The sequence below is a fragment of the Sus scrofa genome, chromosome 18 (assembly GCF_000003025.6).
Source record: "Sus scrofa isolate TJ Tabasco breed Duroc chromosome 18, Sscrofa11.1, whole genome shotgun sequence".
NCBI classification, from domain to species: domain Eukaryota; kingdom Metazoa; phylum Chordata; class Mammalia; order Artiodactyla; family Suidae; genus Sus; species Sus scrofa.
This window is the reverse complement of record NC_010460.4, coordinates 13634190-13658511: the sequence shown is the minus strand read 5'-3', so window position 1 is coordinate 13658511 and position 24322 is coordinate 13634190. Positions and strand designations below refer to the sequence as shown.

General features: G+C 41.7%; 1 protein-coding gene and 1 long non-coding RNA gene across 5 annotated transcripts in view; one reads left to right on the top strand and one right to left on the bottom strand.

Moving 5' to 3' along the window:
* LOC106506763 overlaps positions 1-24322 on the top strand; it is a 77043-nt gene that overhangs the window by 7558 nt on the left and 45163 nt on the right. For all 4 annotated transcript variants that reach the window (XR_001302304.2, XR_002340480.1, XR_002340482.1 and 1 more), the window contains exons 2-3: positions 15788-15841; positions 16754-22579. This is a non-coding gene — a long non-coding RNA (uncharacterized LOC106506763). The remainder of the gene's footprint in view (positions 1-15787; positions 15842-16753; positions 22580-24322) is intronic.
* The window catches only part of SLC13A4 (solute carrier family 13 member 4), a 47915-nt gene continuing 40455 nt past the window's right edge, over positions 16863-24322 (bottom strand). Inside the window, exon 16 of the mRNA XM_003134643.4 lies at positions 16863-23514. Coding sequence (XP_003134691.1) covers positions 23377-23514 — 138 coding nt within the window. The 3' untranslated portion in view covers positions 16863-23376. The remainder of the gene's footprint in view (positions 23515-24322) is intronic.

Sequence of the window (24322 nt, the reverse complement as noted above, 5' to 3'; positions counted from 1 at the left end):
GGTCCAATCGGAGCTGTAGCCATTGGCCTACACCAGAGCCACAGCAACGCAGGATCCGAGCCGCGTCTGCACCTACACCACAGCTCACGGCAACGCCGGATCATTAACCCACTGAGCAAGGACAGGGATCGAACCCACAACCTCATGGTTCCTAGTCGAATTCGTTAACCACTGCGCCATGGCGGGAACTCCTGAGTTTGGGTTTTTTAAAGGGGAGTGACAAAGAAGCTGGCGTTAATCATTGTCTTGTGACATTGCTTCATCATAGTTTTGGAGTCAGGATGTCTCTGGTTTACAAGTCTTTGGCCATCATGGCTCAGGAGTCTGTTAACTCATCCCAGAGAAATAAACTGGTTTTGTACATTAGCGATACTATGAACAACAGCAATTTTGGTACATTACCAATGCTATTACAGCAATTTTAGTCATCTGATTAAAATGGTTGACTAGTGTTTAGTTAGCACAGGACCGAGGTCAGAGGCGACAAGAAAGGGAATAAAATTTTGGATAGATATGTTGGTTAATCATAAACTTGACGGGAAAGCTCCTTTTTGGAGGACTCAGTTTCAATATTTTCAAATTAGTTGTTGCAGATGTATAGAAATGCTAATAATTTTGTATCTAGCGTTCTTGCCTATCTTTTAGCTCCAGTAGATTGTAGATTTGCTTGTGAGTCAGAAAAGACAATACCATGAAGACATTCATATCTCCACCGAAGACAAAGATGACAGTTTGTGTTCTTTTCCAATTTTTCTTTCCCTCTTCTCTTGCTCTCACTTTCAAGCTAGGACTTGCAGTGGAAGTAGAGTGGATGTTCTAGTTTTGTTTTGAGTGGAAATGCTTCTCAGGTCTTAGTATGATGTTTGTGTTTCTGATGTTTTCTAACAGTTTAAGGAAAGGCTCGCTCTTAGGAGTTTTTATTGTAATTGGCTGTTGAATTTTATCATGCCTTTCCCTCATCTGGTGATCATATGACTTGTCTTCTTTAATATGTTAATGTGAACGAATTAGATTTCTGCACAAAGCACTTAAACTGTATGGCCCAATCAGACCATCATGTGCTGATCAAAATGAACAAAAGCTCATTGCATCTTGTTTTTTTTTTTTTTTTTTTTTGTCTTTTTGCCTTTTCTAGGGCCGCTTCCCACGGCATATGGAGGTTCCCGGGCTAGGGGTCGAATCGGAGCTGTAGCTGCCGGCCTACACCACAGCCACAGCAATGCGGGATCCAAGCCTTGTCTGCGACCTACACCACAGCTCACAGCAATGCTGGTCCTTAACCCACTGAGCAAGGGCAGGGATCGAACCCACAACCTCATGGTTCCTAGTTGCATTTGTTAACCACTGTGCCATGACAGGAACTCCATCTTGATGTGTTTTATTTTATCTTGTCTTTCTAGGAGAGATTATAAACTTTATGGGAATAAGCAACATACTTTATATTTATACTTAGATTTCCAAGCAGATGGCACTTAGCCAATACTTTGGGATTGATTTCATTTATTTAGTTAGCTATTCCTCTTTTCCTGATTACTACGTCAGATATTCATAAGATACCTTGAATGTTTGAATCAGCCTCTTTGAGAATAGGCAAACCAGTTCTACCTGAGGCCATACTCTCCAGAGTATTACTGGCTAATTTCTATTAATGTCCCTATTTAAATTATTGATTCAGTTGAAGGATTATAGCTTTTTTGTTTCTTCATTCTCTAAGGAAAATTACTGAATGTAAAACTTACCTTACATCTTAAATGCGCTTTTCTGTGGTGGTAGTAGAAGGGATATAGGTTGTATCTTCAGCAGATTTTTGGCTTAATGTACAGACTTTTATTATTACCCAAAGCGGTTGTTACACATGTTTGATAATCTTCTCCACACCAAGTCTTGACTAAGGCACAAAAAAAGGTCAATTTTTTTTCCTGCTTCCTTAGAATGGAGAGATCTGACAATTCCTGTATCTGAGACTAAAATGGAGAAGTAAAAATTCAATTTATCTTGTCAGTGTACTGTAATACGTATTTTCGGTTTTCTTGACAGTGTGTAGCTTTTCTCATCTGAGACTGTGGAGCATTTAGGTGTCCTTTTGAATGGTAGTTGTAGCTATATTTTCTAAATAAGATTATTTTTAGATTTCCTAAACCCTTGTTGGTAAATATAAGATGGTTCGGATTCTTTTGTGTAGCTTGGATTTGGGTGTGTACTTTTTGAACATCTGATATGATGAGTCATATTTCAGACTTTGGTAATACTCACTCTGGTTTGTTGCCAGTAACCATCCCCAGATAAAAATTATAGTTTTATTTCCTGATGTATACATGTAACAACTTTTTGACTGGGGCGGGAGTTGAACAGCAAATGAGTCAGGTTGCTCTGGAGTTGTCTTCTTTTTAAGACTTAGTGCTTCCTTGGGTTAATAGGTACAGTGTTGTAACCAAGCCAGTCATGTCTATACATACAAAAGAATTGACTGGCACCATTTTCCAGGGACCTCTCATTTATAAAAAGCAAACTGTTTATTTGAGGATCCACCCTGACATCATTTCCATTCTTTTTGAACATTTGTGCAATCCGGAAATCTTAAAGTTGTCCTTAATTTCCTCAGTTTTACCCCATTTAGCTGACATTCTACCAAATCTTTCTGGTTTTTTTAACTAGTTTTGAGGTAGAGTTCACATATCATGCAGTTCGCCCATTTAAAGTGTAGAATTTAGTGATTTTTTTTTAATGTGTTCACAGAGTTGTGCAAGCATCATCACTATCTGATTTTTATATCTATTATTTCATTGTTCCCCCAAAGAAGCTACATGTCATTAGCATTCATTTCCCATTCCCCTCATATCCAGCCCTGGATAGCCACTCATTTATTTTGTGTCTCTCTGGATCTGCCTATTTTGGGCATTTCCTTTAAGCAGAATCCTACAGTATGTGGTCTTTTCTGACTGCCTTTCACTTAGCATGTTTTCTAGTTTCATCCGTGTTGTGTCATGGATCAGTACTTCATTCCTCTCTATGGCCAATTAATATTACATTGTATGAATATACCACATATTGTTGGTCTGTTCACCAGTTCATAGACATTGGGTTATTCCACCTTTTGGCTTTTATGAGTAATCCTGCTGTGAACATTCACGTACACATTTTTGCGTAGATACACATTTGGGTTTTCTTGGTTGTACACCCTAAAATGGGATTGCTGCATCAGAGGGTAACTCTATATTTAGCTTTTTGAGGATTTGTAAGACTTCTAAAGTGGCTGCACCATTCTTCATTCCCACCAGCATCGTGTGAAGGCTCCAGTTTTTCCATATCCTTGGCCAGCACTTGCTCATCTTTTCACGATTCAAGTCATCCCAGTGGATGGGCACCTCATTGTGGCCTTGATTTGCATTTCCTCAGTGACCAATGATGTTGAGCATCTTTTCATGTTTGTTGGCCATTTATTTGTGTATCTTATGTGGAGAAATGTCTGTTCAAATCCTTTGCCCATTTTTATTTTATTATTTAATTTAAAAATATTTGTTTATTTATTTACTTATTTTTATGGCCATACCAGCAGCATGTGGAAGTTCCTGGGCTAGGGACTGAATCCAGGGCACAGGTACAACCTGTGTGGCAACTTGAGCAACACCAGGTCTGTTCACCCACTGTGCAGGCTAGGGCTTGAATCTGTGCCTCTGCAGCATCCAGAGCTCTGCAGTTGGATTCTTAGCCCACTGTGTCACAGTGGGAACTCCCTTGCCCCTTTGTTTGTTTTGCTTTTTAAGACCTCATGTGCCTCATATGGGAGGTTCCCAGAATAGTGATCTAACCTGAGCTGCAGCTGCCGGCCTACACCATAGCCACAGCAATGGAGGATCCGAGCCATGTCTTCGACCTTCACCACAGCTCACGGCAACGCTGGATCCTTAACCCACTGAACAAGGCCAGGGATTGAACCCGCAACCTCATGGATACTAGTTGGGTTCATTACCACTGAGCCACAATGGGAACTCCCTCCTTGCCTGTATTTATTTATTTATTTATTCTGTCTTTTTGCCATTTCTTGGGCCTCTGCTGCAGCATATGGAGGTTCCCAGGCTAGGGGTCGAATCGGAGCTGTAGCCACCAGCCTATGCCATAGCCACCGCAACGCCAGATCTGAGCCATGTCTGTAACCTTCACCACAGCTCACGGCAACGCTGGATCCTTAACCCACTGAGCAGGGCCAGGGATCGAACCCGCAACCTCATGGTTCCTAGTCGGATTCGTTAACCACTGACCCATGATGGGAACTCCCCTCCTTGCCTGTTTTTAAATTGAGCTGTTTGTCTTTTTGTTATTTGGTCATAAGAATTCTTTATGTATCCTGGGTACAAGTCCACTATTAGATAAATGATTTGCACACATAGTTATTTCATCCTGTAAATTGTCTTTTCACTTTCTTGTTGGTATTCTTTGAAACACAAACATTTTATTTTTAATTTTTTTTAACATGACAATACTTTAATGTTTTCTCTTTTTTAATTTTTTGAAGTAAAGTATAGTTGATTTACAATGTTGTGCCAATTTTTCCTGTCGGGCAAAGTGACCCAGTCATAAATATATACATTCCCTTTCTTATTTATCTTCCATCATGGTCCATCCAAGAGACTGGATATACCCTGGAAACACCAACATTTTAAATTTTGATAAAATCAAATCTTTTTTTTTTTTGGTCTCTTGTGCTTTTGGTGTCATATTTCAGAAAGTGTTGCCTACCCCAAGATCATGAAGATTTACTCCTGTATTTTCTCCTAAGAGATCTGTAGTTCTAGCTTACATTTAGGTCTTTGATCCCTTTTGAGTTGTTTTGTTTGTGATCTGAGGTGGGGGGGTGTCTGACTTCATTCTTTTGCATGTGGCATCCAGTTGTCTCAGAATCACTTTTTTTTCTTTTGTCTTACGGCTCCCCCATGGCATATGGAGGTTCCCAGGCTAGGGTTCGAATTGGAGTTGTAGCTGCTGGCCTATGCCACAGCAAGGCCGGATCCGAGCCGTATCTGTGACCCACACCACAGCTCATGGCAACGCCAGATCCTTAACCCACTGAGCAAGGCTAGGGATTGAACCTTATATCCTCATTGATGCTAGTCAGATTCGTTTCTGCTGAGCCACAAAGGGAACGCCTCAGCATCATTTCTTGAAAAAAACATTCCTTCCCCATTCAATGTCTTCGCACCCTTGCTGAAAAGGGCATGGCCATAAATATAAAAGGTTTATTCTGGGACCTCGTATTCTATTCCATTGATCTTCATTGATTTTTAAGAAGAAAAACAATCCATTCACATTTGCTTGCAATGCCCTGTGCCTTCTCTAATCTGTGTTTATTCAGCCTGTGGGTACAGCTTTCAGGTGAGTTCTTGCAAAACAGTGTTTTCATTATTTTGCTGCTGGTAAAGAGCAGTCGGTGGCTCCCTACCATTTTCCTTGTGAACTAAATTCTTTTGCTTTTTTTTTGAGGTCCATCCTCTAGCCCTACCAGCTCTCCACACTTCTTTCCATTTTTTAGTTCAAGTCATCTTTTCTAATCAAGCCTCTTTTGTTCAGGTCGTCACATTGTCCTTCCTGTCTTGTACCTTGATTCTTTACAGCCACTGCCCTTCCCAGTTTAAATTTTGACACTTCCTCAGCATCCTTAGAGCCTTTAACAACAAGTTGAGGTGCATTGATCTCTTTCAGGTATGGTTTCTTAAAAGAATCACTTCTCTATCATTCATTTTGTTACTTAATACATGACCCAGTTTTGGTTTTTCATGCATCTGTTACATTCAAAGTCCTGTATTAGGTGCTGCTTTCTGTTGGTTTTATAACTGTGTTATTTCATGTAGTTTTTCTTCCTATGCATAATGTAATTTCTTTAAGATGGAGACCATTTTATAATCCTTTAATCAAAACCTTTGGAGGCCAGACGTAGTTGGGAGGATTTTTTTCAGATTTCTTTTCACCCACTTATCCTCTACGTCACTTTGCTTGTGTCACTCCCTCAGTCCCCAGACTTCTGGTGTCTTACCTTTTATTGTCCCTGGTGTGTTTGTGAGAAGAAGCTGCATATTCCTAAAGTCTCAAAATGATTGCAGAAGGGATGCAATAGTAATGTCTTTAGTGTTGACCTTGGGAAGAAGGCCTTTCCCTTCTTCTGCACTGTCTTCCCTGCGGGACTGCTGTGGGGAACATGTGACGTGGAGGCGGACCATGTGATAGCAGCAGCCCTCGGGGTTGCCTCCTGGTGAGGCTTCCAGGTCCTGGCCTGCAGAGGAGCTTCAGACTCCTTCAAGGCCTTTTGTACTCTGGGTCCAGTCTAACTTCTCAGACTAATGAGTCACTGTTCCTCGGATTTCGGTGTTATTTTTTTTAGATTCTTAGTGTCTTTTTTTCTGTTTAAATTTTCCTGTTGAGTATCCTATGAACAGCATATAAATGCTTTTCTGACACCATGCATTTTCCTCAGCACGTCTTAATGTGCACCATTTCTCTCATGTTGTGTATTTAATTTTATGATACCTCACTGGTAGACCTGGCAGTATTCTGAAACTGGAATTGGATATGACTTGTCTAGAGGCCTGTGGTTTTTGTTTCATTTCGTGTTTTAAAATAATTGCTTTTTTTAAATTTTTTTCATGTGCCCTGATGCCTGGTGAAATTGTCAAAATATGTCATATTTATTTTGAGACACACATGTTAAGAGCCAGGAATCCTAGAATGTTGGAGTTGGAAGGAACATTGTTAGTATAATGTTTTATAAAGCAGGAAACTGAAATTGGCTAAGGGCCAATGAGGTTAAAGGTCTTGCCTAAACGTACACGGCTAGATAGTGGTAGAAACAGAACTTTGTTTTTTTTTTAAATTTTATTTGGTCTTATTTTTTTTTTAATTACTCAAATGAATTTATCACATCTGTAGTTGTATAATGATCATAACAATCTGATTTCACAGGATTTCCATCCCACAGCCCAAGCACATCTCCCCACCCCCCAAACTGTCTCCTCCTGAGACTGTAAGTTTTTCAATGTCTGGGAGTCAGCATCTGTTCTGTAAATATGGTCATTGTGTCCTTTTGTCAGATTCCGCATGTCAGTGAAAGCATTGGATGTTGGTGTCTCATTGTATGGCTGACTTCACTTAGCATGATAATTTCTAGGTCCATCCATGTTGCTAAAAATGCTGGTATTTTGTTCATTTTAATGGCTGAGTAATATTCCATTGTGTATATGTACAACATCTTTTTTTTTTTTTTTTTTGCTTTTTTGGCTTTTTTGCATTTTCTAGAGCCACTCCTGTGGCATATGGAGGTTAACAGGCTAGGGGTCTAATTGGAGCTGTAGCCACTGGCCTACACCACAGCTACAGCAACAAGGGATCTGAGCCGCGTCTGCGAGCTACACCACACCTCACAGCAAGACCGGATCCTTAACCCACTGAGCAAGGCCAGGGATCGAACCCGCAACCTCATGGTTCCTAGTCAGATTTGTTAACCACTGCGCCATGACGGGAACTCCATGTACTACATCGTCTTGATCCACTCCTCTGTTGATGGACATTGAGGTTGTTTCCATGTCTTGGCTATTGTGAATAGTGCTGCAACGAACATTGGAGTACATGTGTCTTTTTGAGTCGTGGTTTTCTCTGGATAGATGCCCAGGAGTGGGATTGCTGGATCCAATGGTAGTTCTATGTTTAGTTTTCTGAGGCATCTCCATACTGCTTTCCACAGTGGTTGCACCAATTTACAATCCCACCAACAGTGTACTAGGGTTCTTATTCTCCACACCCTCTCCAGCACTTATTGTTTGTAGACTTTTGGATGATGGCCATTCTGGCTGGTGTAAGGTGGTACCTCATCATGGTTTTGATTTGCATCTCTCTAATAATGAGTGATGTTGAACATCTTTTCATGTGTTTCTTGGCCATCTGTATGTCTTCTTTGGAGAACTGTCTGTTTAGATCTGCCCATTTGTCGATGGGGTTGTTTGTTTTTTTGGTATGGAGCTGCAGAAATTGTTTTTAAATTTTGGAGATTAATCCCTTGTCAGTCGATTCACTTGCAAAGGTTTTCTCCCATTCTATGGGTTGTCTTTTCGTTTTGTTTAGAGTTTCCTTTGCTGTGCAGAAACTTTTCAGTTTGATTAGGTCCCATTTGTTTATTTTTGTTTTTATTGTCATTGCTCTAAGAGGTGGATCTGAGATGTTGCTGTGGTTTATGTCAGAGAGTGTTTGGCCTATGTTTTCCTCTAAGTTTTATAGTGCCTGGTCTTTTATGTAGGTCTTTAATCCATTTGGAGTTTATTTTTGTGTATGGTGTTAGGGAGTGTTCTAATTTCATTCTTTTCCATGTGGCTGTCCAGTTTTCCCAGCACCACTTATTGAACAAGCTGTCCTTTCTCCATTGTATATCCTTGCCTCCTTTGTCTTAGATTAGTTGGCTGTAGGTGCATGGATTTAATTCTGGGCTTTCTATCCTGTTCCACTGATCTATATTTCTGTCTTTGTGCCAGTACCATGTGGTTTTGATGATTGTTGCTTTGTAGTATAGTCTGAAGTCCGGGAGCCTGATTCCTCCAGCTCCATTTTTCTTTTTCAGGATGTCTTTGGCTATTCTGGGTTTTTGTGCTTCGAAACAAACTAAAATATTTTGTTCGAGTTCTGTGAAAAATGTCCTTGGTAATTTGATAGGGATTGCATTGACTCTGTAGATTGCTTTAGGTAGTGTAGTAATTTTGATAATATTAACTCTTCCAATCCACGAGCATGGTGTGTCTTTCCATCTATTTGTGTCATCTTTGATTTCTTTCATCAGTGGCTTATAGTTTTTAGAATACAGGTCTTTTGTCTCTTTAGGTAGGTTTACTCCTAGGAATTTTATTCTTTTGGATGTGATGGTGAGCGGGATGGCTTCCCTAATTTCTTTTTCTGCTCTTTCATTGTTGGTGTATAGAAATGCTGTTGATTTCTGTGTATTGATTTTGTATCCTGTGACTTTGCCAAATTCGTGGATGAGCTCTAACAGTTTTCTTGTAGAGTCTTTAGGATTCTTTAGGTATAGAAACATGTCATCTGTAGATAGTGATAGTTTACTTCTTCATTTCCAGTTTGGATTCCTTTTATTTCTTTTACTTCTCTGATTGCCATGGCTAGTACTTCCAGAACTATGTTGAAGAGTAGTGGCAAGAGCAGACATCCTTGTCTTGTTCCTGATCTCAGCAGGAATTCTTTCAGCTTTTCACCATTGAGAATGATGTTCGCTGTGGGTTTGTTGTATATGGAGTTTATCATGTTGAGGTAGGTTCCCGTTATGCCCACCTTCTGAAGGGTTTTTATCAGAAATGGGTGTTGGATTTTGTCAAAGGCTTTTTCTGCATCTATTGAGAGGATCATATGGTTTTTATTCTTCAGTTTGTTAATGTGGTGTATCACACTGATGGATTTGCGGATATTGAAGAACCCTTGCATCCCTGGGATGAATCCCACTTGATCGTGATGTACAGTCCTTTTAATGTATTGTTGGATGCGGTTTGCTGGAATTTTGTTGAGAATTTTTGCATCGATGTTCATCAGTGAAATTGGCCTATAGTTTTCTTTTTTGGTGGTGTCTTTGTCTGGTTTTGGTATCAGGGTGATGGTGGCCTCATAGAATGAGTTTGGGAGTATCCCTTCCTCTGCAATTTTTTGAAATAGTTTCAGAAGGAGAGGTTTTAGCTCTTCTCTAAATGTTTGATGGAATTCACCTGTGAAGCCATCTGGTCCTGGACTTTTGTTTGTTGGAAGTTTTTGTTTTTGTTTTTGTTTTTTTTTTTTGGTCTTTTTGCTATTTCTTTGGGCTGCTCCCATGGCATATGGAGGTTCCCAGGCTAGGGGTCGAATGGAGCTGTAGCCCCCAGCCTACACCAGAGCCACAGCAATGCAGGATCCAAGCCGCGTCTGCAACCTACACTACAACTCACGGCAATGCCGGATCGTTAACCCGCTGAGCAAGGGCAGGGACCGAACCCTCAACCTCATGGTTCCTAGTCAGATTCGTTAACCACTGCGCCATGACGGGAACTCCTGTTGGAAGTTTTTTAATCACAGTTTCAATTTCAGTTCTTGTGATGGGTCCATTCATCTTTTCTATTTCATCTTGGTTTAGTCTTGGAAAATTGTACTTTTCTAAGAATTTGTCCATTTCTTCTAGGTTTTCCATTTTATTGGCATATAGTTGCATATAGTAGTCTCTTATGGTCCTTTGTATTTCTGTGATGTCCGTTGTTACTTCTCCTTTTTCATTTCTAATTTTATTGATTTGAGTCCTCTCTCTTTTTTTCTTGGTAAGTCTGGCTAGGGGTTCATCAATTTTGTTGATCTTTTCAAAGAACCAGCTTTTCATTTCATTGATCTTTTCTATGGTTTTCTTTGTTTCTATTTCATTGATTTCTGCTCTGACCTTTATGATTTCTTTCCTTCTACTAACTTTGGGTCTTGTCTGTTCTTCTCTCTTGAGCTGCTTTAGATGTAAAGTTAGGTTGTTTATTTGAACTTTTTCTTGTTTCCTGAGGTGGGCTTGTATTGCTATAAACTTTCCTCTTAGAACGGCTTTTGCTGCATCCCATAGGTTTTGGAGTGTCATATCTTTGTTGTCATTTGCTGCCAGGTATTTTTTAATTTCCTCTTTGATTTCTTCAGTGATCCATTGGTTGTTTAGTAGCATGTTGTTTAGTCTCCACGTGTTTGTGTTTTTTGCAGTTTTTTTCTTGTTGTGATTTCCAGTCGTATAGCATTGTGGTCGGAAAAGATGCTTGATATGATTTCATTTTCTTAAAGTTACTGAGGTTGGATTTGTAGCCCAGGATATGATCAGTCTTAGAGAATGTACCATGTGCACTTGAGAAGAATGTGTATTCTGTTTCTTTTGGATGAAATGTCCTATAAGTATCTATTAAGTCCATCTGGTTTAATGTATCATTCAGGGCCTGTGTTTTCTTATTGATTTACTGTCTGGTTGATCTGTCCATTGCTGTAAGTGGGGTGTTAAAGTCCCCCACTATGATTGTGTTATTGTCTATTTCTCCTTTTAAGGTTGTTAGCAGTTGCCTTATATATTGTGGTGAACCTGTGTTGGGTGCATAGATATTTAGAATTGTTATATCATCTTCTTGGATTGATCCTTTGATCATTATGTAATGTCCTTCTTTGTCCCTGAAATATTCTTCATTTTAAAGTCTATTTTGACTAATATGAGTATTGCTACTCCAGCTTTCTTTTGATCCCTGTTTGCATGAAATATTTTCTTCCACCCTTTCACTTTCAATTTGTATATGTCCCTAGAAGTGAAGTGGGTCTCTTGAAGACAGCATATATATGGGTCTTGTTTTCGTATCCATTCAGCCAGTCTCTGTCTTTTGGTTGGGGCATATAGTCCATTCACATTTAAGGTAATTATTGATATGTATGTTCTCATTGCCATTTTATTAATTACTTTGGATTTGTTTTTGCTACTCTTTTTCCTTTCCTTATTCTCTTGTTCTTTTCTGCCTATAGAAGTTCCTTTAGTATTTGTTGTAAGGCTGGTTTAGTGTTGTTGAATTCTCTCAATTTTTGCTTATCTGTGAAGGTTTTGATTTCTCCTTCAAATCTGAATGAGAGCCTTGCTGGGTAGAGTAATCTTGGTTGGAGGTTTTTCCCTTTTATCACGTTAAGTATATCATGCCACTCCCTTCTGGCCTGCAGAGTTTCTGTTGAAAATCTGTCGATAACCTTATCAGGGTTCCCTTGTATGTTATTTGTTTCTTTTCCCTAGCTGCTTTCAGGATTTTCTCTTTGTCTTTAATTTTGGTCAGTTTGACGAATATGTGTCTTGGGGTGTTCCTCCTTGGGTTTATTTTATATGGTACTCGTTGTGCTTCCTGGATTTGAGTGAGTGATTCCTTCCCCATGTTAGGGACATTTTCGGCTATTATCTCTTGGAATATTTTTTCCGTCTCCTCTCTCTCTTCTTCTTCTGGCACCCTTATAATACGGATGTTGGTGCATTTAACGTTGTCCCAGAGTTTTCTGAGACTCTCTTCATTTATTTTCAGTCTTTTTTCTCTTTTCTGTTCTGCATCTGTAATTTCTACTAATCTGTCCTCCACCTCACTTATTCATTCTTCTGCCCCTGTATTCTGCTGTTGGCTGCTTCTAGTGAATTTTTTATTTCAGTTATTGTATTTTGCATCTCTTCTTGTTTCAGTTTTATATCTTGTATCTCTTTGGTCAGTGTTTCCTGTAAGTTATCCATCTTTGCCTCCAGTTTATTTCCAATGTCTTCAATCATCTTCAGCATCAACAGTCTAAAGTCTTTTTCCTGGAGGCTAAGAATCTCCTCCTCACTTAGTTGTTTTTCTGGGGTTTTTCTTTTCTTCCTCATCTGAGTTATAGGTCTCTGTCTTTTTATTTTTGTAGGTTTTTGGTGTGGTGACCTTTTCACAGATAATAGAGCTGTAGCCTCTCTTACTTCTGATTTTTGCCCCCATGTGGCTAAAGTCAGTATGGGGGCTTGTTGTAGGCTTCCTGATGGGCGGGGCTGATGCCTGCCCACTGGTGGGTGGAGCCGATTCTAATCCCTCTGGTGGGTGGGGCTTTGTCTCTGGATGGGATCAGAGGCGGCTGAGTACCTGAGGGGTCTTTAGGTAGCCTGTTTACTGAGGGGCAGGGCTGTGATCCCACCTGGGTTGTTGTTTGCCCTGGGGCTTCTCAGCAGCTGACTGTCTGGTGGGGCCAGATTTTCCCAAAATGGCCACCCCCAGAGAAAGGCTACTGAATATTCCCGAGAGCTTTGCTTTCAATGTCCTTCCCTCACAACAAGCCACATTCACCCCTGTTTTCCCAGGATGTCCTCCAAGAACTGCAGTCAGGTTTGACCCAGATTCCTATGGAGACCTCGCTCTGCCCTGGGACCCAGTGCTTGTGAAAGTCCGTGTGTGCCTTTTAAGAATGGGGTTTCCGTTTCCCCTAGTCCTGTGGAGTTCCTGCGCACAAGCCCCACTGGCCTTCAGTGCCAGATGCTCTGGGGCTCTTTCTCCCCGTGTCAGATCCCCACACAAGAGAGTTTGATGTGGGGCTCAGAACTCTGACTCCTGTAGGTGACTCTCTGTGACCCAGTTAGTTTCCAGTCTGTGGGGCTTCCCACCCAGGAGGTATGGGGTTGTTTATATCACAGAATCACCCCTCCTACCTCTTGATGTGTCCTCCTCTTTTTCTTCTGGAGTAGGATATCTTTATTAAGGTTTCCAGTCCATCTGGGTGAAGAGTGCTCAGTCTTTAGTTGTGAATTTTATTGTTTTTAGAGAGAAGTTGAGCTCCAGTCCTTCTATTCTGCCATCTTCTTCACAGGCCTAAATTTTATTTGGTCTTAGAGCTAACACTCTCCGATGATTTTTTTCCCCCTCTTCTTTTTTTTTTTTTTTTTTTTTTTTTTTTTCCTTTTTAATGGCTGCACCTGTGGTATGTGGAAGTTTCCAGGCTAGGGGTCAAGTCAGAGCTGCAGCTGCCAGCTTGTGCCACAGCTACAGCAACACCAGACCCGAGCTGCATCTGTGACTTACGCTGCAGCTAGCAGCAACATCGGATCCTTAACCCATTGAGCAAGGCAAGGAATTGAACCTGCATCCTCATGGATTCCATGTCGGGTTCTTAACCTGCTGAGCTAAAATGTAGCTTCTTTCCTCCTCTTCTTTTTTTTTTTTTTTTTTGTCTTTTGTCTTTTGTCTTTTTAGGGCCACACCTGCAGCATATGGAGGTTCCCAGGCTAGGGGTCGAATCGGAGCTGTTGCTACCAGCCTCCGCCAGAGCCACAGCAGTGCCAGATCTGAACCACGTCTGCAGCCTACACCACAGCTCACAGTAACGCCGGATCCTTAAGCCACTGAGCGAAGCCAGGGATCGAACCCACAACCTCATGGTTCTTAGTCGGATTTGTTTCCACTGTGCCACGATGGGAACTCCTTTCTCTTCTTTTAAGCAAGTTTAATACTCTGAATTAGGAAAACCTTTGACTACCTGATTCCAACCTATAGGAGTGAAAAAAATAATTTTGCTTTTTGGTACCTTGTTGGTAAAAATATTTCACAAGATTGTGATTAATGAAATGATCAAAAAATGGTCTATGGTTAGACGTCAGTGTCCTCTTTTATGCTTATTAGTTTTCTAGGCAATTTAGATAATGCTTTTGGTTTTAAAGCTTGTAAGGGTCCACCTGTGTTCTGTCTCCTGTGTGCATCTCTAACTTGAGGACAGTTAGACCATTCTGCATGTGACCAGTAGTCTCAAGTGCTGTGCTTTAGTTTTTTTCCTATGTTGACCTTTGCTGTGTGTTGAATGGGAGAAACATAGATTAAAGAGAATGGTAAAAAAAATCAAATGCCAGTTTGAATTTATGAATTTAGAAATTAGGAGTTCCTGTTGTGGTAAAATGGGATCAGTGCTGTCTTGGAAGCTCTGGGACACAGGTTTGATCCCCGGCCTGGCACAGTGGGCTAAGGATCCATTGTTGCTGCAGCTGCAGCTTAGGTCGCAACTGCAGCTCGGATGTGATCCTTGGCCCAGGAACTCCATATGCTGAGGGGCAGCAAAAAAGAAAAAGAAAGAAAAAGTTATTGGGGAAAATCCCCAAGGAATTTAGATCATCACTGAAACTTGAAGCTTAAGGAGCTTTGAAGCTTTTATAATGTGAATGGAGTGCTTAATTTTCGTGAAACAGATTTTGTTCAGGAAAACAGTCCCCCAAAGGGGTAAACACTTACAGTTCTTTAAAAATCATGCCCGTCTGTCTTGTCACTGATTAAGAGCTGGTTATGGGACCTGTGTTCTCTGCAGGTCTTAAGTGTCCTGCCCATTAGATACCACCCATGGCAGAGTGCTAAGCCAGTTGTATGCGTTATATCATTGTATATTTTAGGTTTACATTTTTTTTTTTTTTGTCTTTTGTCTTTTGTCGTTGTTGTGCTATTTCTTGGCGCTCCTGCGGCATATGGAGGTTCCAGGCTAGGGTTGAATCGAGCTGTAGCCACGCCTACGCCAGAGCCACAGCACGCGGATCCGAGCCGCGTCTGCAACCTACACCACAGCTCACGCAACGCTGGATCGTTACCCACTGAGCAGGCAGGACGAACATGCAACCTCATGTTCCTAGTCGGATTCGTTAACCACTGCGCCACGACGGGAACTCCTATATTTTAGGTTTGAATGTGAATCTAATTTAGGATGTCTCGTGCTCCTTGTTATGAATGACCCTGAACAAGTTAACTTCACTGCCCTAGGCCTCGGGTTCCTCTTGAAGTAGGAAGAGATTGAACTGTGAAAAGTCTCTTTATTTTCTAAGATCCTGTGATTCAGTTGAATACTTTTTTTAATGGAATACTTTTAATTTGGTATAGCTAGACATATCATATTTCATAACAGAAAAAGTTCAAAAAATAAATTTCAGCTTTTAACAATATTCAGAATTTTGGCTTGAGTTTCTAGAACTTACAGCCTAGTATTGATGGGGATTTCAAGGGGTAAGGCGAATGTAGGGGAGGTGTGTTGAGTGCCACCGTATATTCTTTCCTATGCTCTTTAACCTTTTGAGAGAATATTCATATGTTTATTTTATAGAAGGAAAATGTGAATTTCATGGTGTGCACAGCCCTAGACTGTACAGTGGGGTCTTCTAACTGACCTGAGCTCCTTAGGAAAATATTGTCCATGTAGTCTGGTTTGGTATCAGATGGCACAGAACTCCGTCTCCAGTGTGACTCTTGCTGTTCTATTCTTACAGCTTGGATTTACTCTTGGCAACGTGGTTGGAATGTATCTGGCTCAGAACTATGATGTAAGTGACCACATCCACATCCTCCTTGATTCCATGTAACCAATAGGTAGTGACTTGTGTTCTTTGAAGTAAGATGTGCTTGAGGTCCATAGGTCTGAATTTCGGAGGAGAAAGTCCTGTATTTTGTAGAAAGGTTTTCCATTGTTTGAAAAAAAAATAGAACTCACAGAAGCTTTTGTCCCCTGTTTCAGTCTAAGAGGGCAAAATCCCATCAGTTTAAATGGTCTCATGGTGACACTGAGCTGTGTTTGTTGGCCAGAGTAACATTAAGTTAGATTCCTATAGTTCTCTGGAAAATCATGTGAAGTGAGACTTTGATTGGATGCTCTTTCCAGCCCCCTGCCCAGTAGTAGAGATGACTGAGCTGTTTGGAGGTGGATCTATATAGTGCAGCACAGTCAGGGAGGACAGAGTTGTAGGAGCTTCACTTTACAGATGGGGAGGTGGAAAACCAAGGGACACAACTGCCCACGAATGGGGATCCCAAAAGGTAATACTTCCTTTAAAGAGACAAGCAAGGGGAAGCATGGTATTAACTTTTGATTTGTTTTGTAGTGAAGCTTTGAGTGTGACACAGGGAATTCTCTTTGTCAACCTTCCCTTGAATCATACGGCTTTCTAGGCAGGGGCGTATTAATGGAGGGCACATTTATTGTTGATATGTATATCTGTTACTTGGAACTGGGTTGAGGGGCTAGAGTGGGTATATAAAAGTAGAAGTCGGGGTCTGGCTTTTGGGGAGAGAGCTTTCTTGACAACTTTTGATACCCTTAGGCAGTTATGAGACTAAGAACCTACCCTTAGCAGGTTTCTTTTAGGAAAAATTTAAAAGCCATTTATCTTGGGAAGAGAAGTGAAAGAATATTGATTAGGTAGATGGGAAATTATAATAATCTTTTTTTCTCTTTAAAGATACCAAACCTGGCTAAAAAACTTGAAGACATTAAAAAGGACCTGGATGCCAAGAAGAAACCCCCTAGTTCATGAGGCCGACTCCAGCCCTGCCTTCTGGATTCTACTATTGTCGAGGGCCTTCTTTACTCTGAACCAAAAGCTTTTGTTTTAATTTCCAGCCTCAGCAGTTTTCTTCATTGTGTTGCCTTAGAGCACAAATGGGGCCACAAGTTAAGAACTACCCTTAATTTTCCAACAGCATCACTTCTTCCCTTGCTCCTTCCAGCCACTTGGAAGGCCCTGAAACTGGAATTATGGTGCTAGATTAGTAAACATGACCTTTAATTAGTAGTCTCTCCCTTTTTCTTTGGAATTTCTATTACCTTTTTTCAAAAGAAAAATTGATAAATTTTGTATAGCAGATGAGATATAAATAATGCTGATTTCACATTCTAGCAATTATATAATGGGTATTTAAACATTCGGTACTTAATTATGTTATTTCAAAATAGTAGTTAAAATCAAGAAGCCAGTTCCTGGTGAATTATCCATTGTTGTCAGGAAGCTGCATAGTTGCTATTGTAACCACTATATCAATTTGCTATTCATTAACCAAGAAACAGTGTTCTGAGAACCCTGAGAACTTACAAATATTTAAAATAATGGCCGTTGTCCTCAATAGTATTCCTAGTCTAATATTCATGTTGTTTTTTAATGATGTGTTTGATCTGGTTCTTTTCCCTCGTAAGAATCATACTTTATGGGATAACAGGTGCATGTGACATTACCTGGTGGATAAATGAGAAGTTGATTATAAGGGAAGTTTTATGCCTTTTTATATTTAAAAAATATGTTTACATTATAACTTTATAGTGAGCCCCTGAGTGAGTGGGTTAAGGATCTGGCATTGCTCAGTCTCATAGGAAGCCTTTTTGTGTTTTTTTCCTGCAATCAGAAATTGCTCTCTTAGTTTGTCAAATGTATAATCAGTCCACATTTTTTTAAGTGAAAAAAATTTAAATAGGTAACTTCCCCTTGGGTCAGTACAAAAGTGATTTAGAATTAAGGACTTCTCCCACCCATGTCCTGCAGCTCCTAATTCCTCTTCCTGGAGTCAGGCACTGTTGCCAGTTTTTTTGAAAAAGATTCTGTCCCTAAACAAACATGTTCATGAGGGTTATTATACAAATGATAACAAGCTATATACAGAATTTTCCTCAGTGGAGATCATTCCATATCCGTATGTAAGGAACAAAAAACCTCTTCCCCTTTTGTGACTGCATAAGGTTCTGTTGAATGAATATGCTGCAGTTGATTTAGTCAGCTCCTGGTGAACATTTAGGTTGTTTCCTGTCTTTTGTTATTATGGTGATAACCTTAAACCTAATATTGTTATGCATATCTATGCCAGGGATAGCGCCAAGCTAAAGCCCTAGAAGTGTAGTTTACCCTGTAGTTTCTAGGGCTTTACCAAGCTAAAGCCCTCGAAGTATAGTTTGTTGGGTATCAGCTTCACTGATAATGCCATTCCTGGAAACATTTTAGCAGAATTAGTAAACTGGAAGGATGATTTTAGAGACACCTTTTTTTCAGACACTGATGGCACTGACAGTAAATGTGATTATACAGTGAGGTGATTCTACTTTTCTTTGAAAACGTGGATCTTTCAAACATGGAGATACATTTTGTCCCTGTCAGGTTGTCCTGGTTCGTGAGACAAATTAGGACCTTATTATAGTTTGTCTTCTCCTCAGACAGAGTGTGATCAGGGGCAAGTGGCTTATTTCTCCAAAACTGTTGTTTTCTCTTTAAGATGTGGATGCAGTACCTACCTCATAGGGCTTCCATGAGAAACTGTTGAGATAACATACGTGGTGTGTAGCACAGTGCTTTGCAGATTGTCCAATAAATAGTAGATATTAGTTGGAACGTGCTGCCTTTGGTCAGAATACTTTTTTCTGCACTCACTTCTGGAACCAGTTTATGAACCATGCAAAATGTGTCATTCTCTTTGTAAAATGAAAATCTGTAGTATCCACTGTGATCATACCACCTGGCTTACCAGGTTTGATCTTAAATGACTGAATTGTTAGCAGAATGAACTACAGCCTTGAAGGATAATGGTTTACCATCTTGATAGGTATTCAAACTTTCACAAGCTTAGAAAGCTGTTTTCAAAGAGGGATTCATTGTTATCAGCCATGGAGCCTTGATGCTTGTGTGTATGGTCTCCCAGGTGGCTTCTTTGGGGATGTGAGTCACTTAGATGTTGCATGATGAGGTCTCTATAATTGTACTTGTAAATGAGGCACGATTGGACTTGGAGCTTCCCCTGGGAGTGACACTTAACCTTGCTGACGGGATCATCTCCACCAGTGGGAGCCACCCAGCTAATCACCTTAAACGTGTGAACAGCAACACAAAGAGTGCAGGCCAACTTCATGGTCACCATTCAGATTCCCTCTCCCATTTCAGGCTCTTGTAGGAGTGAAAGGGATCTGGAGTTCTCAGGCAGGATTATCTTCACGGAGACATATTGTTGGGGGACCTAGAACCATTATGGGTTTTAGGCGGTGTGGTGGTTGTGATCGTGGTACTCAAAGTTAACATTCTCTGGGTGTTTTGTAGAGGTCCCTGCAGAGGGGTGGGAAGAACTACTGCAAGACATGCCTTTTTTTTTTTCCTTTAAAAAAATCTTGAGGAGTTCCTGTTGTGGCACAGTGGAAATGAATGCGACTAGTATCCATGAGGATGTGGGTTTGATCCTTGGCCTCCCTCAGTGGGTTAAGGATCTGACATTGCTGTGGGCTGTGGTGTGGGTTGCAGATGTGGCTCGGACCCACTGTTGCTATGGCTGTGGCATAGGCCAGCAGCTGCAGCTCCTAGTGGACCCCCAGCCTGGGAACTTCCATATGCTGCCGATGCAGCCCAAAAAGGCAAAAAAAGAAAAAAAAAATTTAAAACTACTTGATGGGATTTTAAGGAAACTTTTGCTACACCCAACCATGACAGGAGAGTTACGTAAGATACTACGGAAGGATGCTCACATGTAAAAAATAAGACTTCAGGATTAATGTCAGATACTTAAAAAATACTTTGAAATGGAAACCTTATCCTTGAATTGTAAGTCTCCCAAATTAAAAAAAAAGGGGGAAGAAAAACCAAAACAACCTTACTTAAATTGTCCAGAGGGCATTGTATTTTATAATTTGAGGTTATAAGTTGATATCTGTAGATGTGTTTTATACAATTAAGCAGTTTTTGATTTAAAGGAACAATTTTATTTCCTTCTTTCTAACTAATTTACTCATTTTTTATTCGTGTGACTAGAGAACAGTTACAATGTGTGGGCTTTCTGGTTGTCTGTACTTACAGGCTCATGGAACATATGTAACATGTATAATGTTCTCATTTCCACTGGGCAGTTCCCTCCCTAGATACCATGCTGGTGTTTGTTTTTCTGCTGAGATCTCCTACATTTTAAATGCTTTCTCTGTTATTCTTCCTGAAGGAACACTATATACTGTGCTGGAGCAAATGACGCTTTTCTTCAGCTTCCCAGTTCAGACTTTGCACATAGCATTTCCATTCCTTATGCAGATGAATGAGCTCTTTTTTCGCTACTGACTGTGAAGGCCTTACCTTGTGGAAAGGAACAGGGTGGTGGAGAGGAAATATTTTGAGACCTCGCCTGACCTTAAACAGTTTGTGAAACTTGGATTTTCTAATGTTCAGTTTTTATATCTTTCTAAATTTGGATGCACCATGGTCAAGAACTGAAGACCTAGTGAATGGTGTGTCTTGAGGCACTGGGAGAGGAATGAAAGAACCAAGCAGTGAGGTTTTGTGGAAAGTGCACGGGACGGGACATTGCAGAACTAGAGCTTGGGGCCTGCCTGTGAAAAATGCGGTTTGGTTGCCTCACTCTTGCGGGTGCAGTTGTACGGCAGCGGGCCAAGCAGGCGCTGCCCTGTAAACTGTGCAGCAGCTGCAGGACAGCTTCCTGTGCCCTCGGGTGCTGTCAGTTTCCTTTGTCTTCTAAGGGGTCTGTTGCCTCGATCTCCTGAGAGTGATTCTAGGGTTTAGATGTACTTTTCAAACTGTCGTAACTGTGAAGCCACCTATTTTATTTGGGTTCAGCTAAAGAAAGAGGGATCTGACAATGCAGGGAAAACTAGCTATTTTATACTCAAGATGGCATGTGAGTCTTTGTTTCCTGTACATACTAACATATAAGATTTTATACTGTGTACTTCATGGGCGACTTAAAGAAATTTCAGGAGTTGCTGTCGTGGCTCAGTGATTAATGAATCCGACTAGGAACCATGAGGTTGCGGGTTCGATCCCTAGCCTTGCTCAGTGGGTTAAGGATCCGGCGTTGCTATGAGCTGTGGTGTAGGTCGCAGATGCGGCTCGGATCCCACGTTGCTGTGGCTCTGGCATAGGCGGGCAGCTGCAGCTTCGATTCAACCCCTAGCCTGGGAATCTCCATATGCCGCAGGAGCGGCCCAAGAAACGGCAAAAAAAAAATGACCAAAAAAAATTTCAGAGGCAGCTTTAGGCCAATTTGATGTATAATTGAGAACAAGATATAACTCTACTTAGTGTCTTTGTTTCTCACCTTCATCATATATAAAATGAGCTGGTATAAGATGATCATTTAGAGCTTTTCCACCCATGTAGAGTTGTGATGTGAAAAAATAAAAATCAGATGTAATATATTTGCAAGAGACACAAGACTATTAATTAGAGCTGTTAGTTACTGTCCCACAGCAGAGTGACTTTAAAGACTGGGAGTTGTTAGTCATATCTGACATTCCCTGTTGTTGGAATGAGCAGTCTTGTTTGGCCTGAACCTTTGGTTTGGGGAGAGAACACTGCTGTTCTTTAGAATGATCAGTGGGCCAGACTGAAATAAACACCCTTTCTGAATTGGCCGCTTGAGTGTATTAGCTGCTGGAAGCACTTGGCTTGGAGCAACAGAGTGGCTGAGCTGCTTTCCCTTTGGAGCAAGTCAGGCTCTTAAACAGCTGAACAGGGGCCAGTCATTCTAAGTCAGCTTTTCTTTCTCTTTTTACCTATTTCTACTCCTAGAATCTTCATTGATTATCTGAGCCTTTGTTTTATTGTCTGATGCAGCTCAGTGGCTCAATGTCTAAGTTCTTTAGAGGGTCAGACATCTGACAGTTTGGCCACCCTGACAACAGGAGTAACATCCTGACTCTTCTGAACATGTTAGAACAGCGTGACTATAGGATGCTGGCTTCATCAGACCGGCTGTGATGTGCCTAATGTTGATATTTCATTTGGGCTCATTCACTTTTATAAGTGGCCAAATAAATTGGCCTAAGCTAATTGGCAGAAGCTGTAACATAACGTGCTATCAGTAGTAACTTAAAATCGGTTCAACTAGTGCAGTTAACTTTGGGGTCCTCCTTTTCCCATAAGACATATTTAGCAAGTAACCAGAAATGTGTAATGCCTGAAAACCAGAGGGCAGTGGGGCTACATCCAGTCATATAGCAGGGACCTCTGTTGTGGGCAAAATGGTGCAGTTCAACAGGAAGAAGGCTTGCATTTCCAAAGTGATTTTTCTCAAGGGAAACGTTTATTGAGCAGGTACAGATTACTCTACTGCCTAAGTTGCCAGGACTTTACGAGATAGAAGACATCTCCCCTCCCCTCAAGGGCTCAATGACTTGTAGAAAGTCACTGATGTGTTTGGACCTTTCTGTACTTGTCTTCTCAGGGTGGAAGTATTCATTACCTCCAGAAGAAAGCCTGTCAGATATCACTAATAGTGCTGTGATCTTAGTCACAGTTCTGGCCTCCTTACCAAGACAGGTATGGAGCGTTTTTTCCTCCCTCTTAACCAGTGAGGTGGCACTGATGCTTAGTGATGAGTGAAGGGAGATACTCATCACGATGTGTCTTCTTTCTCTACTTCCTTTTCCTTTCACACTCAGAACAGCCAGCCTCTTTTCTGAAGGAAAACACTATTTCTTTACAGGAATTTGGTGCAAGGCATAGAGAAGCTATTGAAGAAAGATGCTTAGAAGGGACTTGAAGTAATGATAAGAGTGCTGATAGCCACAGAGAGGCCTTCGTAAGAACTGCCTTTGTGTGGAGAGAACTCAGGACAGAAACCCTTAGGAGAAAGGAGCTGATGTTAGGCTCAAGTGCTGGTTGAGACTTTCTCCCAAAGAGGAGACGTCACTCGTTTTGCTCTCTGGGTGAAGGCAGAATGGATTTCTCCTTCGACTCCTAAAGGGGATTACAAAATTAAGAATAACATCAAACCCAGTGAGACTCTTCAGTCGTTGAGGCTCAGCCTCTGAGGGCAACCAAGACAGGCTTTTGTCTCGTCCTGTTTTCAGAAGAGCTGATTGGAGAGACGATATATGGGGAGGGAGGGGAAGGCTTTACGTCTCCACGAGCCAAGGTGCTGAGGAGGGAGGGCGGAGCAGGAGACACCAGCACCCGAGCCTGTGCTCTCGTGGGAGACTCCCTGCGCTCCACTCGAGGCGGTGGACGGAGGAACCTTCTGGTGGAGGTTGTGTGCTCCTGGTGGTTTTCTTGGCCTGTTGATCAGATTCTGCCAGGCGCTGGCAGCTCCTCTGGTTGGGCTCTTTGCCCACGAGTTAGGCCTGATCAGTGACGTTCCCGACCTTAGCCCAGGCGGGATAAGTGTCCAGGTGGAAGAGGTTAATCCCCCATGTATTGATGGCCACCATCACGATCACCAGGCCAATGACATTGATCCCCAGGCCAGCTTTCACCTGCGGGACACAAAGCAGCGTGCCCTAGTCACTGTGAGCGGGCAGCAGCACGGATCCAAGCACTCCCGCCCGAACCTCGCCCCGGACACGATCACAGCCCACCTGCTTGGCCCTGATTTGTCCCAGTCACTGGGGTGCTCGAGTCGGGCCTCGTAGGGGCGGGGGACTGTTGAGAGCAGGGAGGGCTTGGGGCTGGACGAGGGCCATTAGAATCATCTCTACGCTTGTCACACTCTCCCTATCACATGGAGGCCTGGAAGGTATGAACTTGAACCCCAGATCTTGGAATGTTAGGTTTCACCAAAGAAGGGTTCTGTAGCTCTGTGATGGGAAACGTGTTTATCAAAATTAAACAGCTCTTTAAAGCAGGAACCTCTCAGAACCTTTAATGTGCTGATGTATATGGGGGACTTGGAGGAGAGGCTGTGTTCTACCAAGTTTTGCCACCGTTACTTCTTTTCTCCAAAGAACAGCTCATGCAGGTAGTGAGCCTTGGGTGCACTGGGAGAAACAAGTCAGCTGTCTCTGCTCAGCCCTTCCTCAGGAAGGTGACACAGGCGCCCTGGATGGCACGGGGCCTTCAGTCCCTCCCCTTCACTGCTTCCTCCTGAGGGACTGTCACCTCCATGGCTCTGACCCCTTCCATTTGTCATGGCATTGACACAGGCGGAAGGGGAACGTGAGGGATGACAGGATGGCAGAACCAGGGCCATTTGGAAAAGTGTAAGGATGGCTGGCAACCTGCCAGGTAATAAGCACACAGCATGTCGCCACAACAAGGCCAGTTGCTGGGATTAAGTTGGGAAAG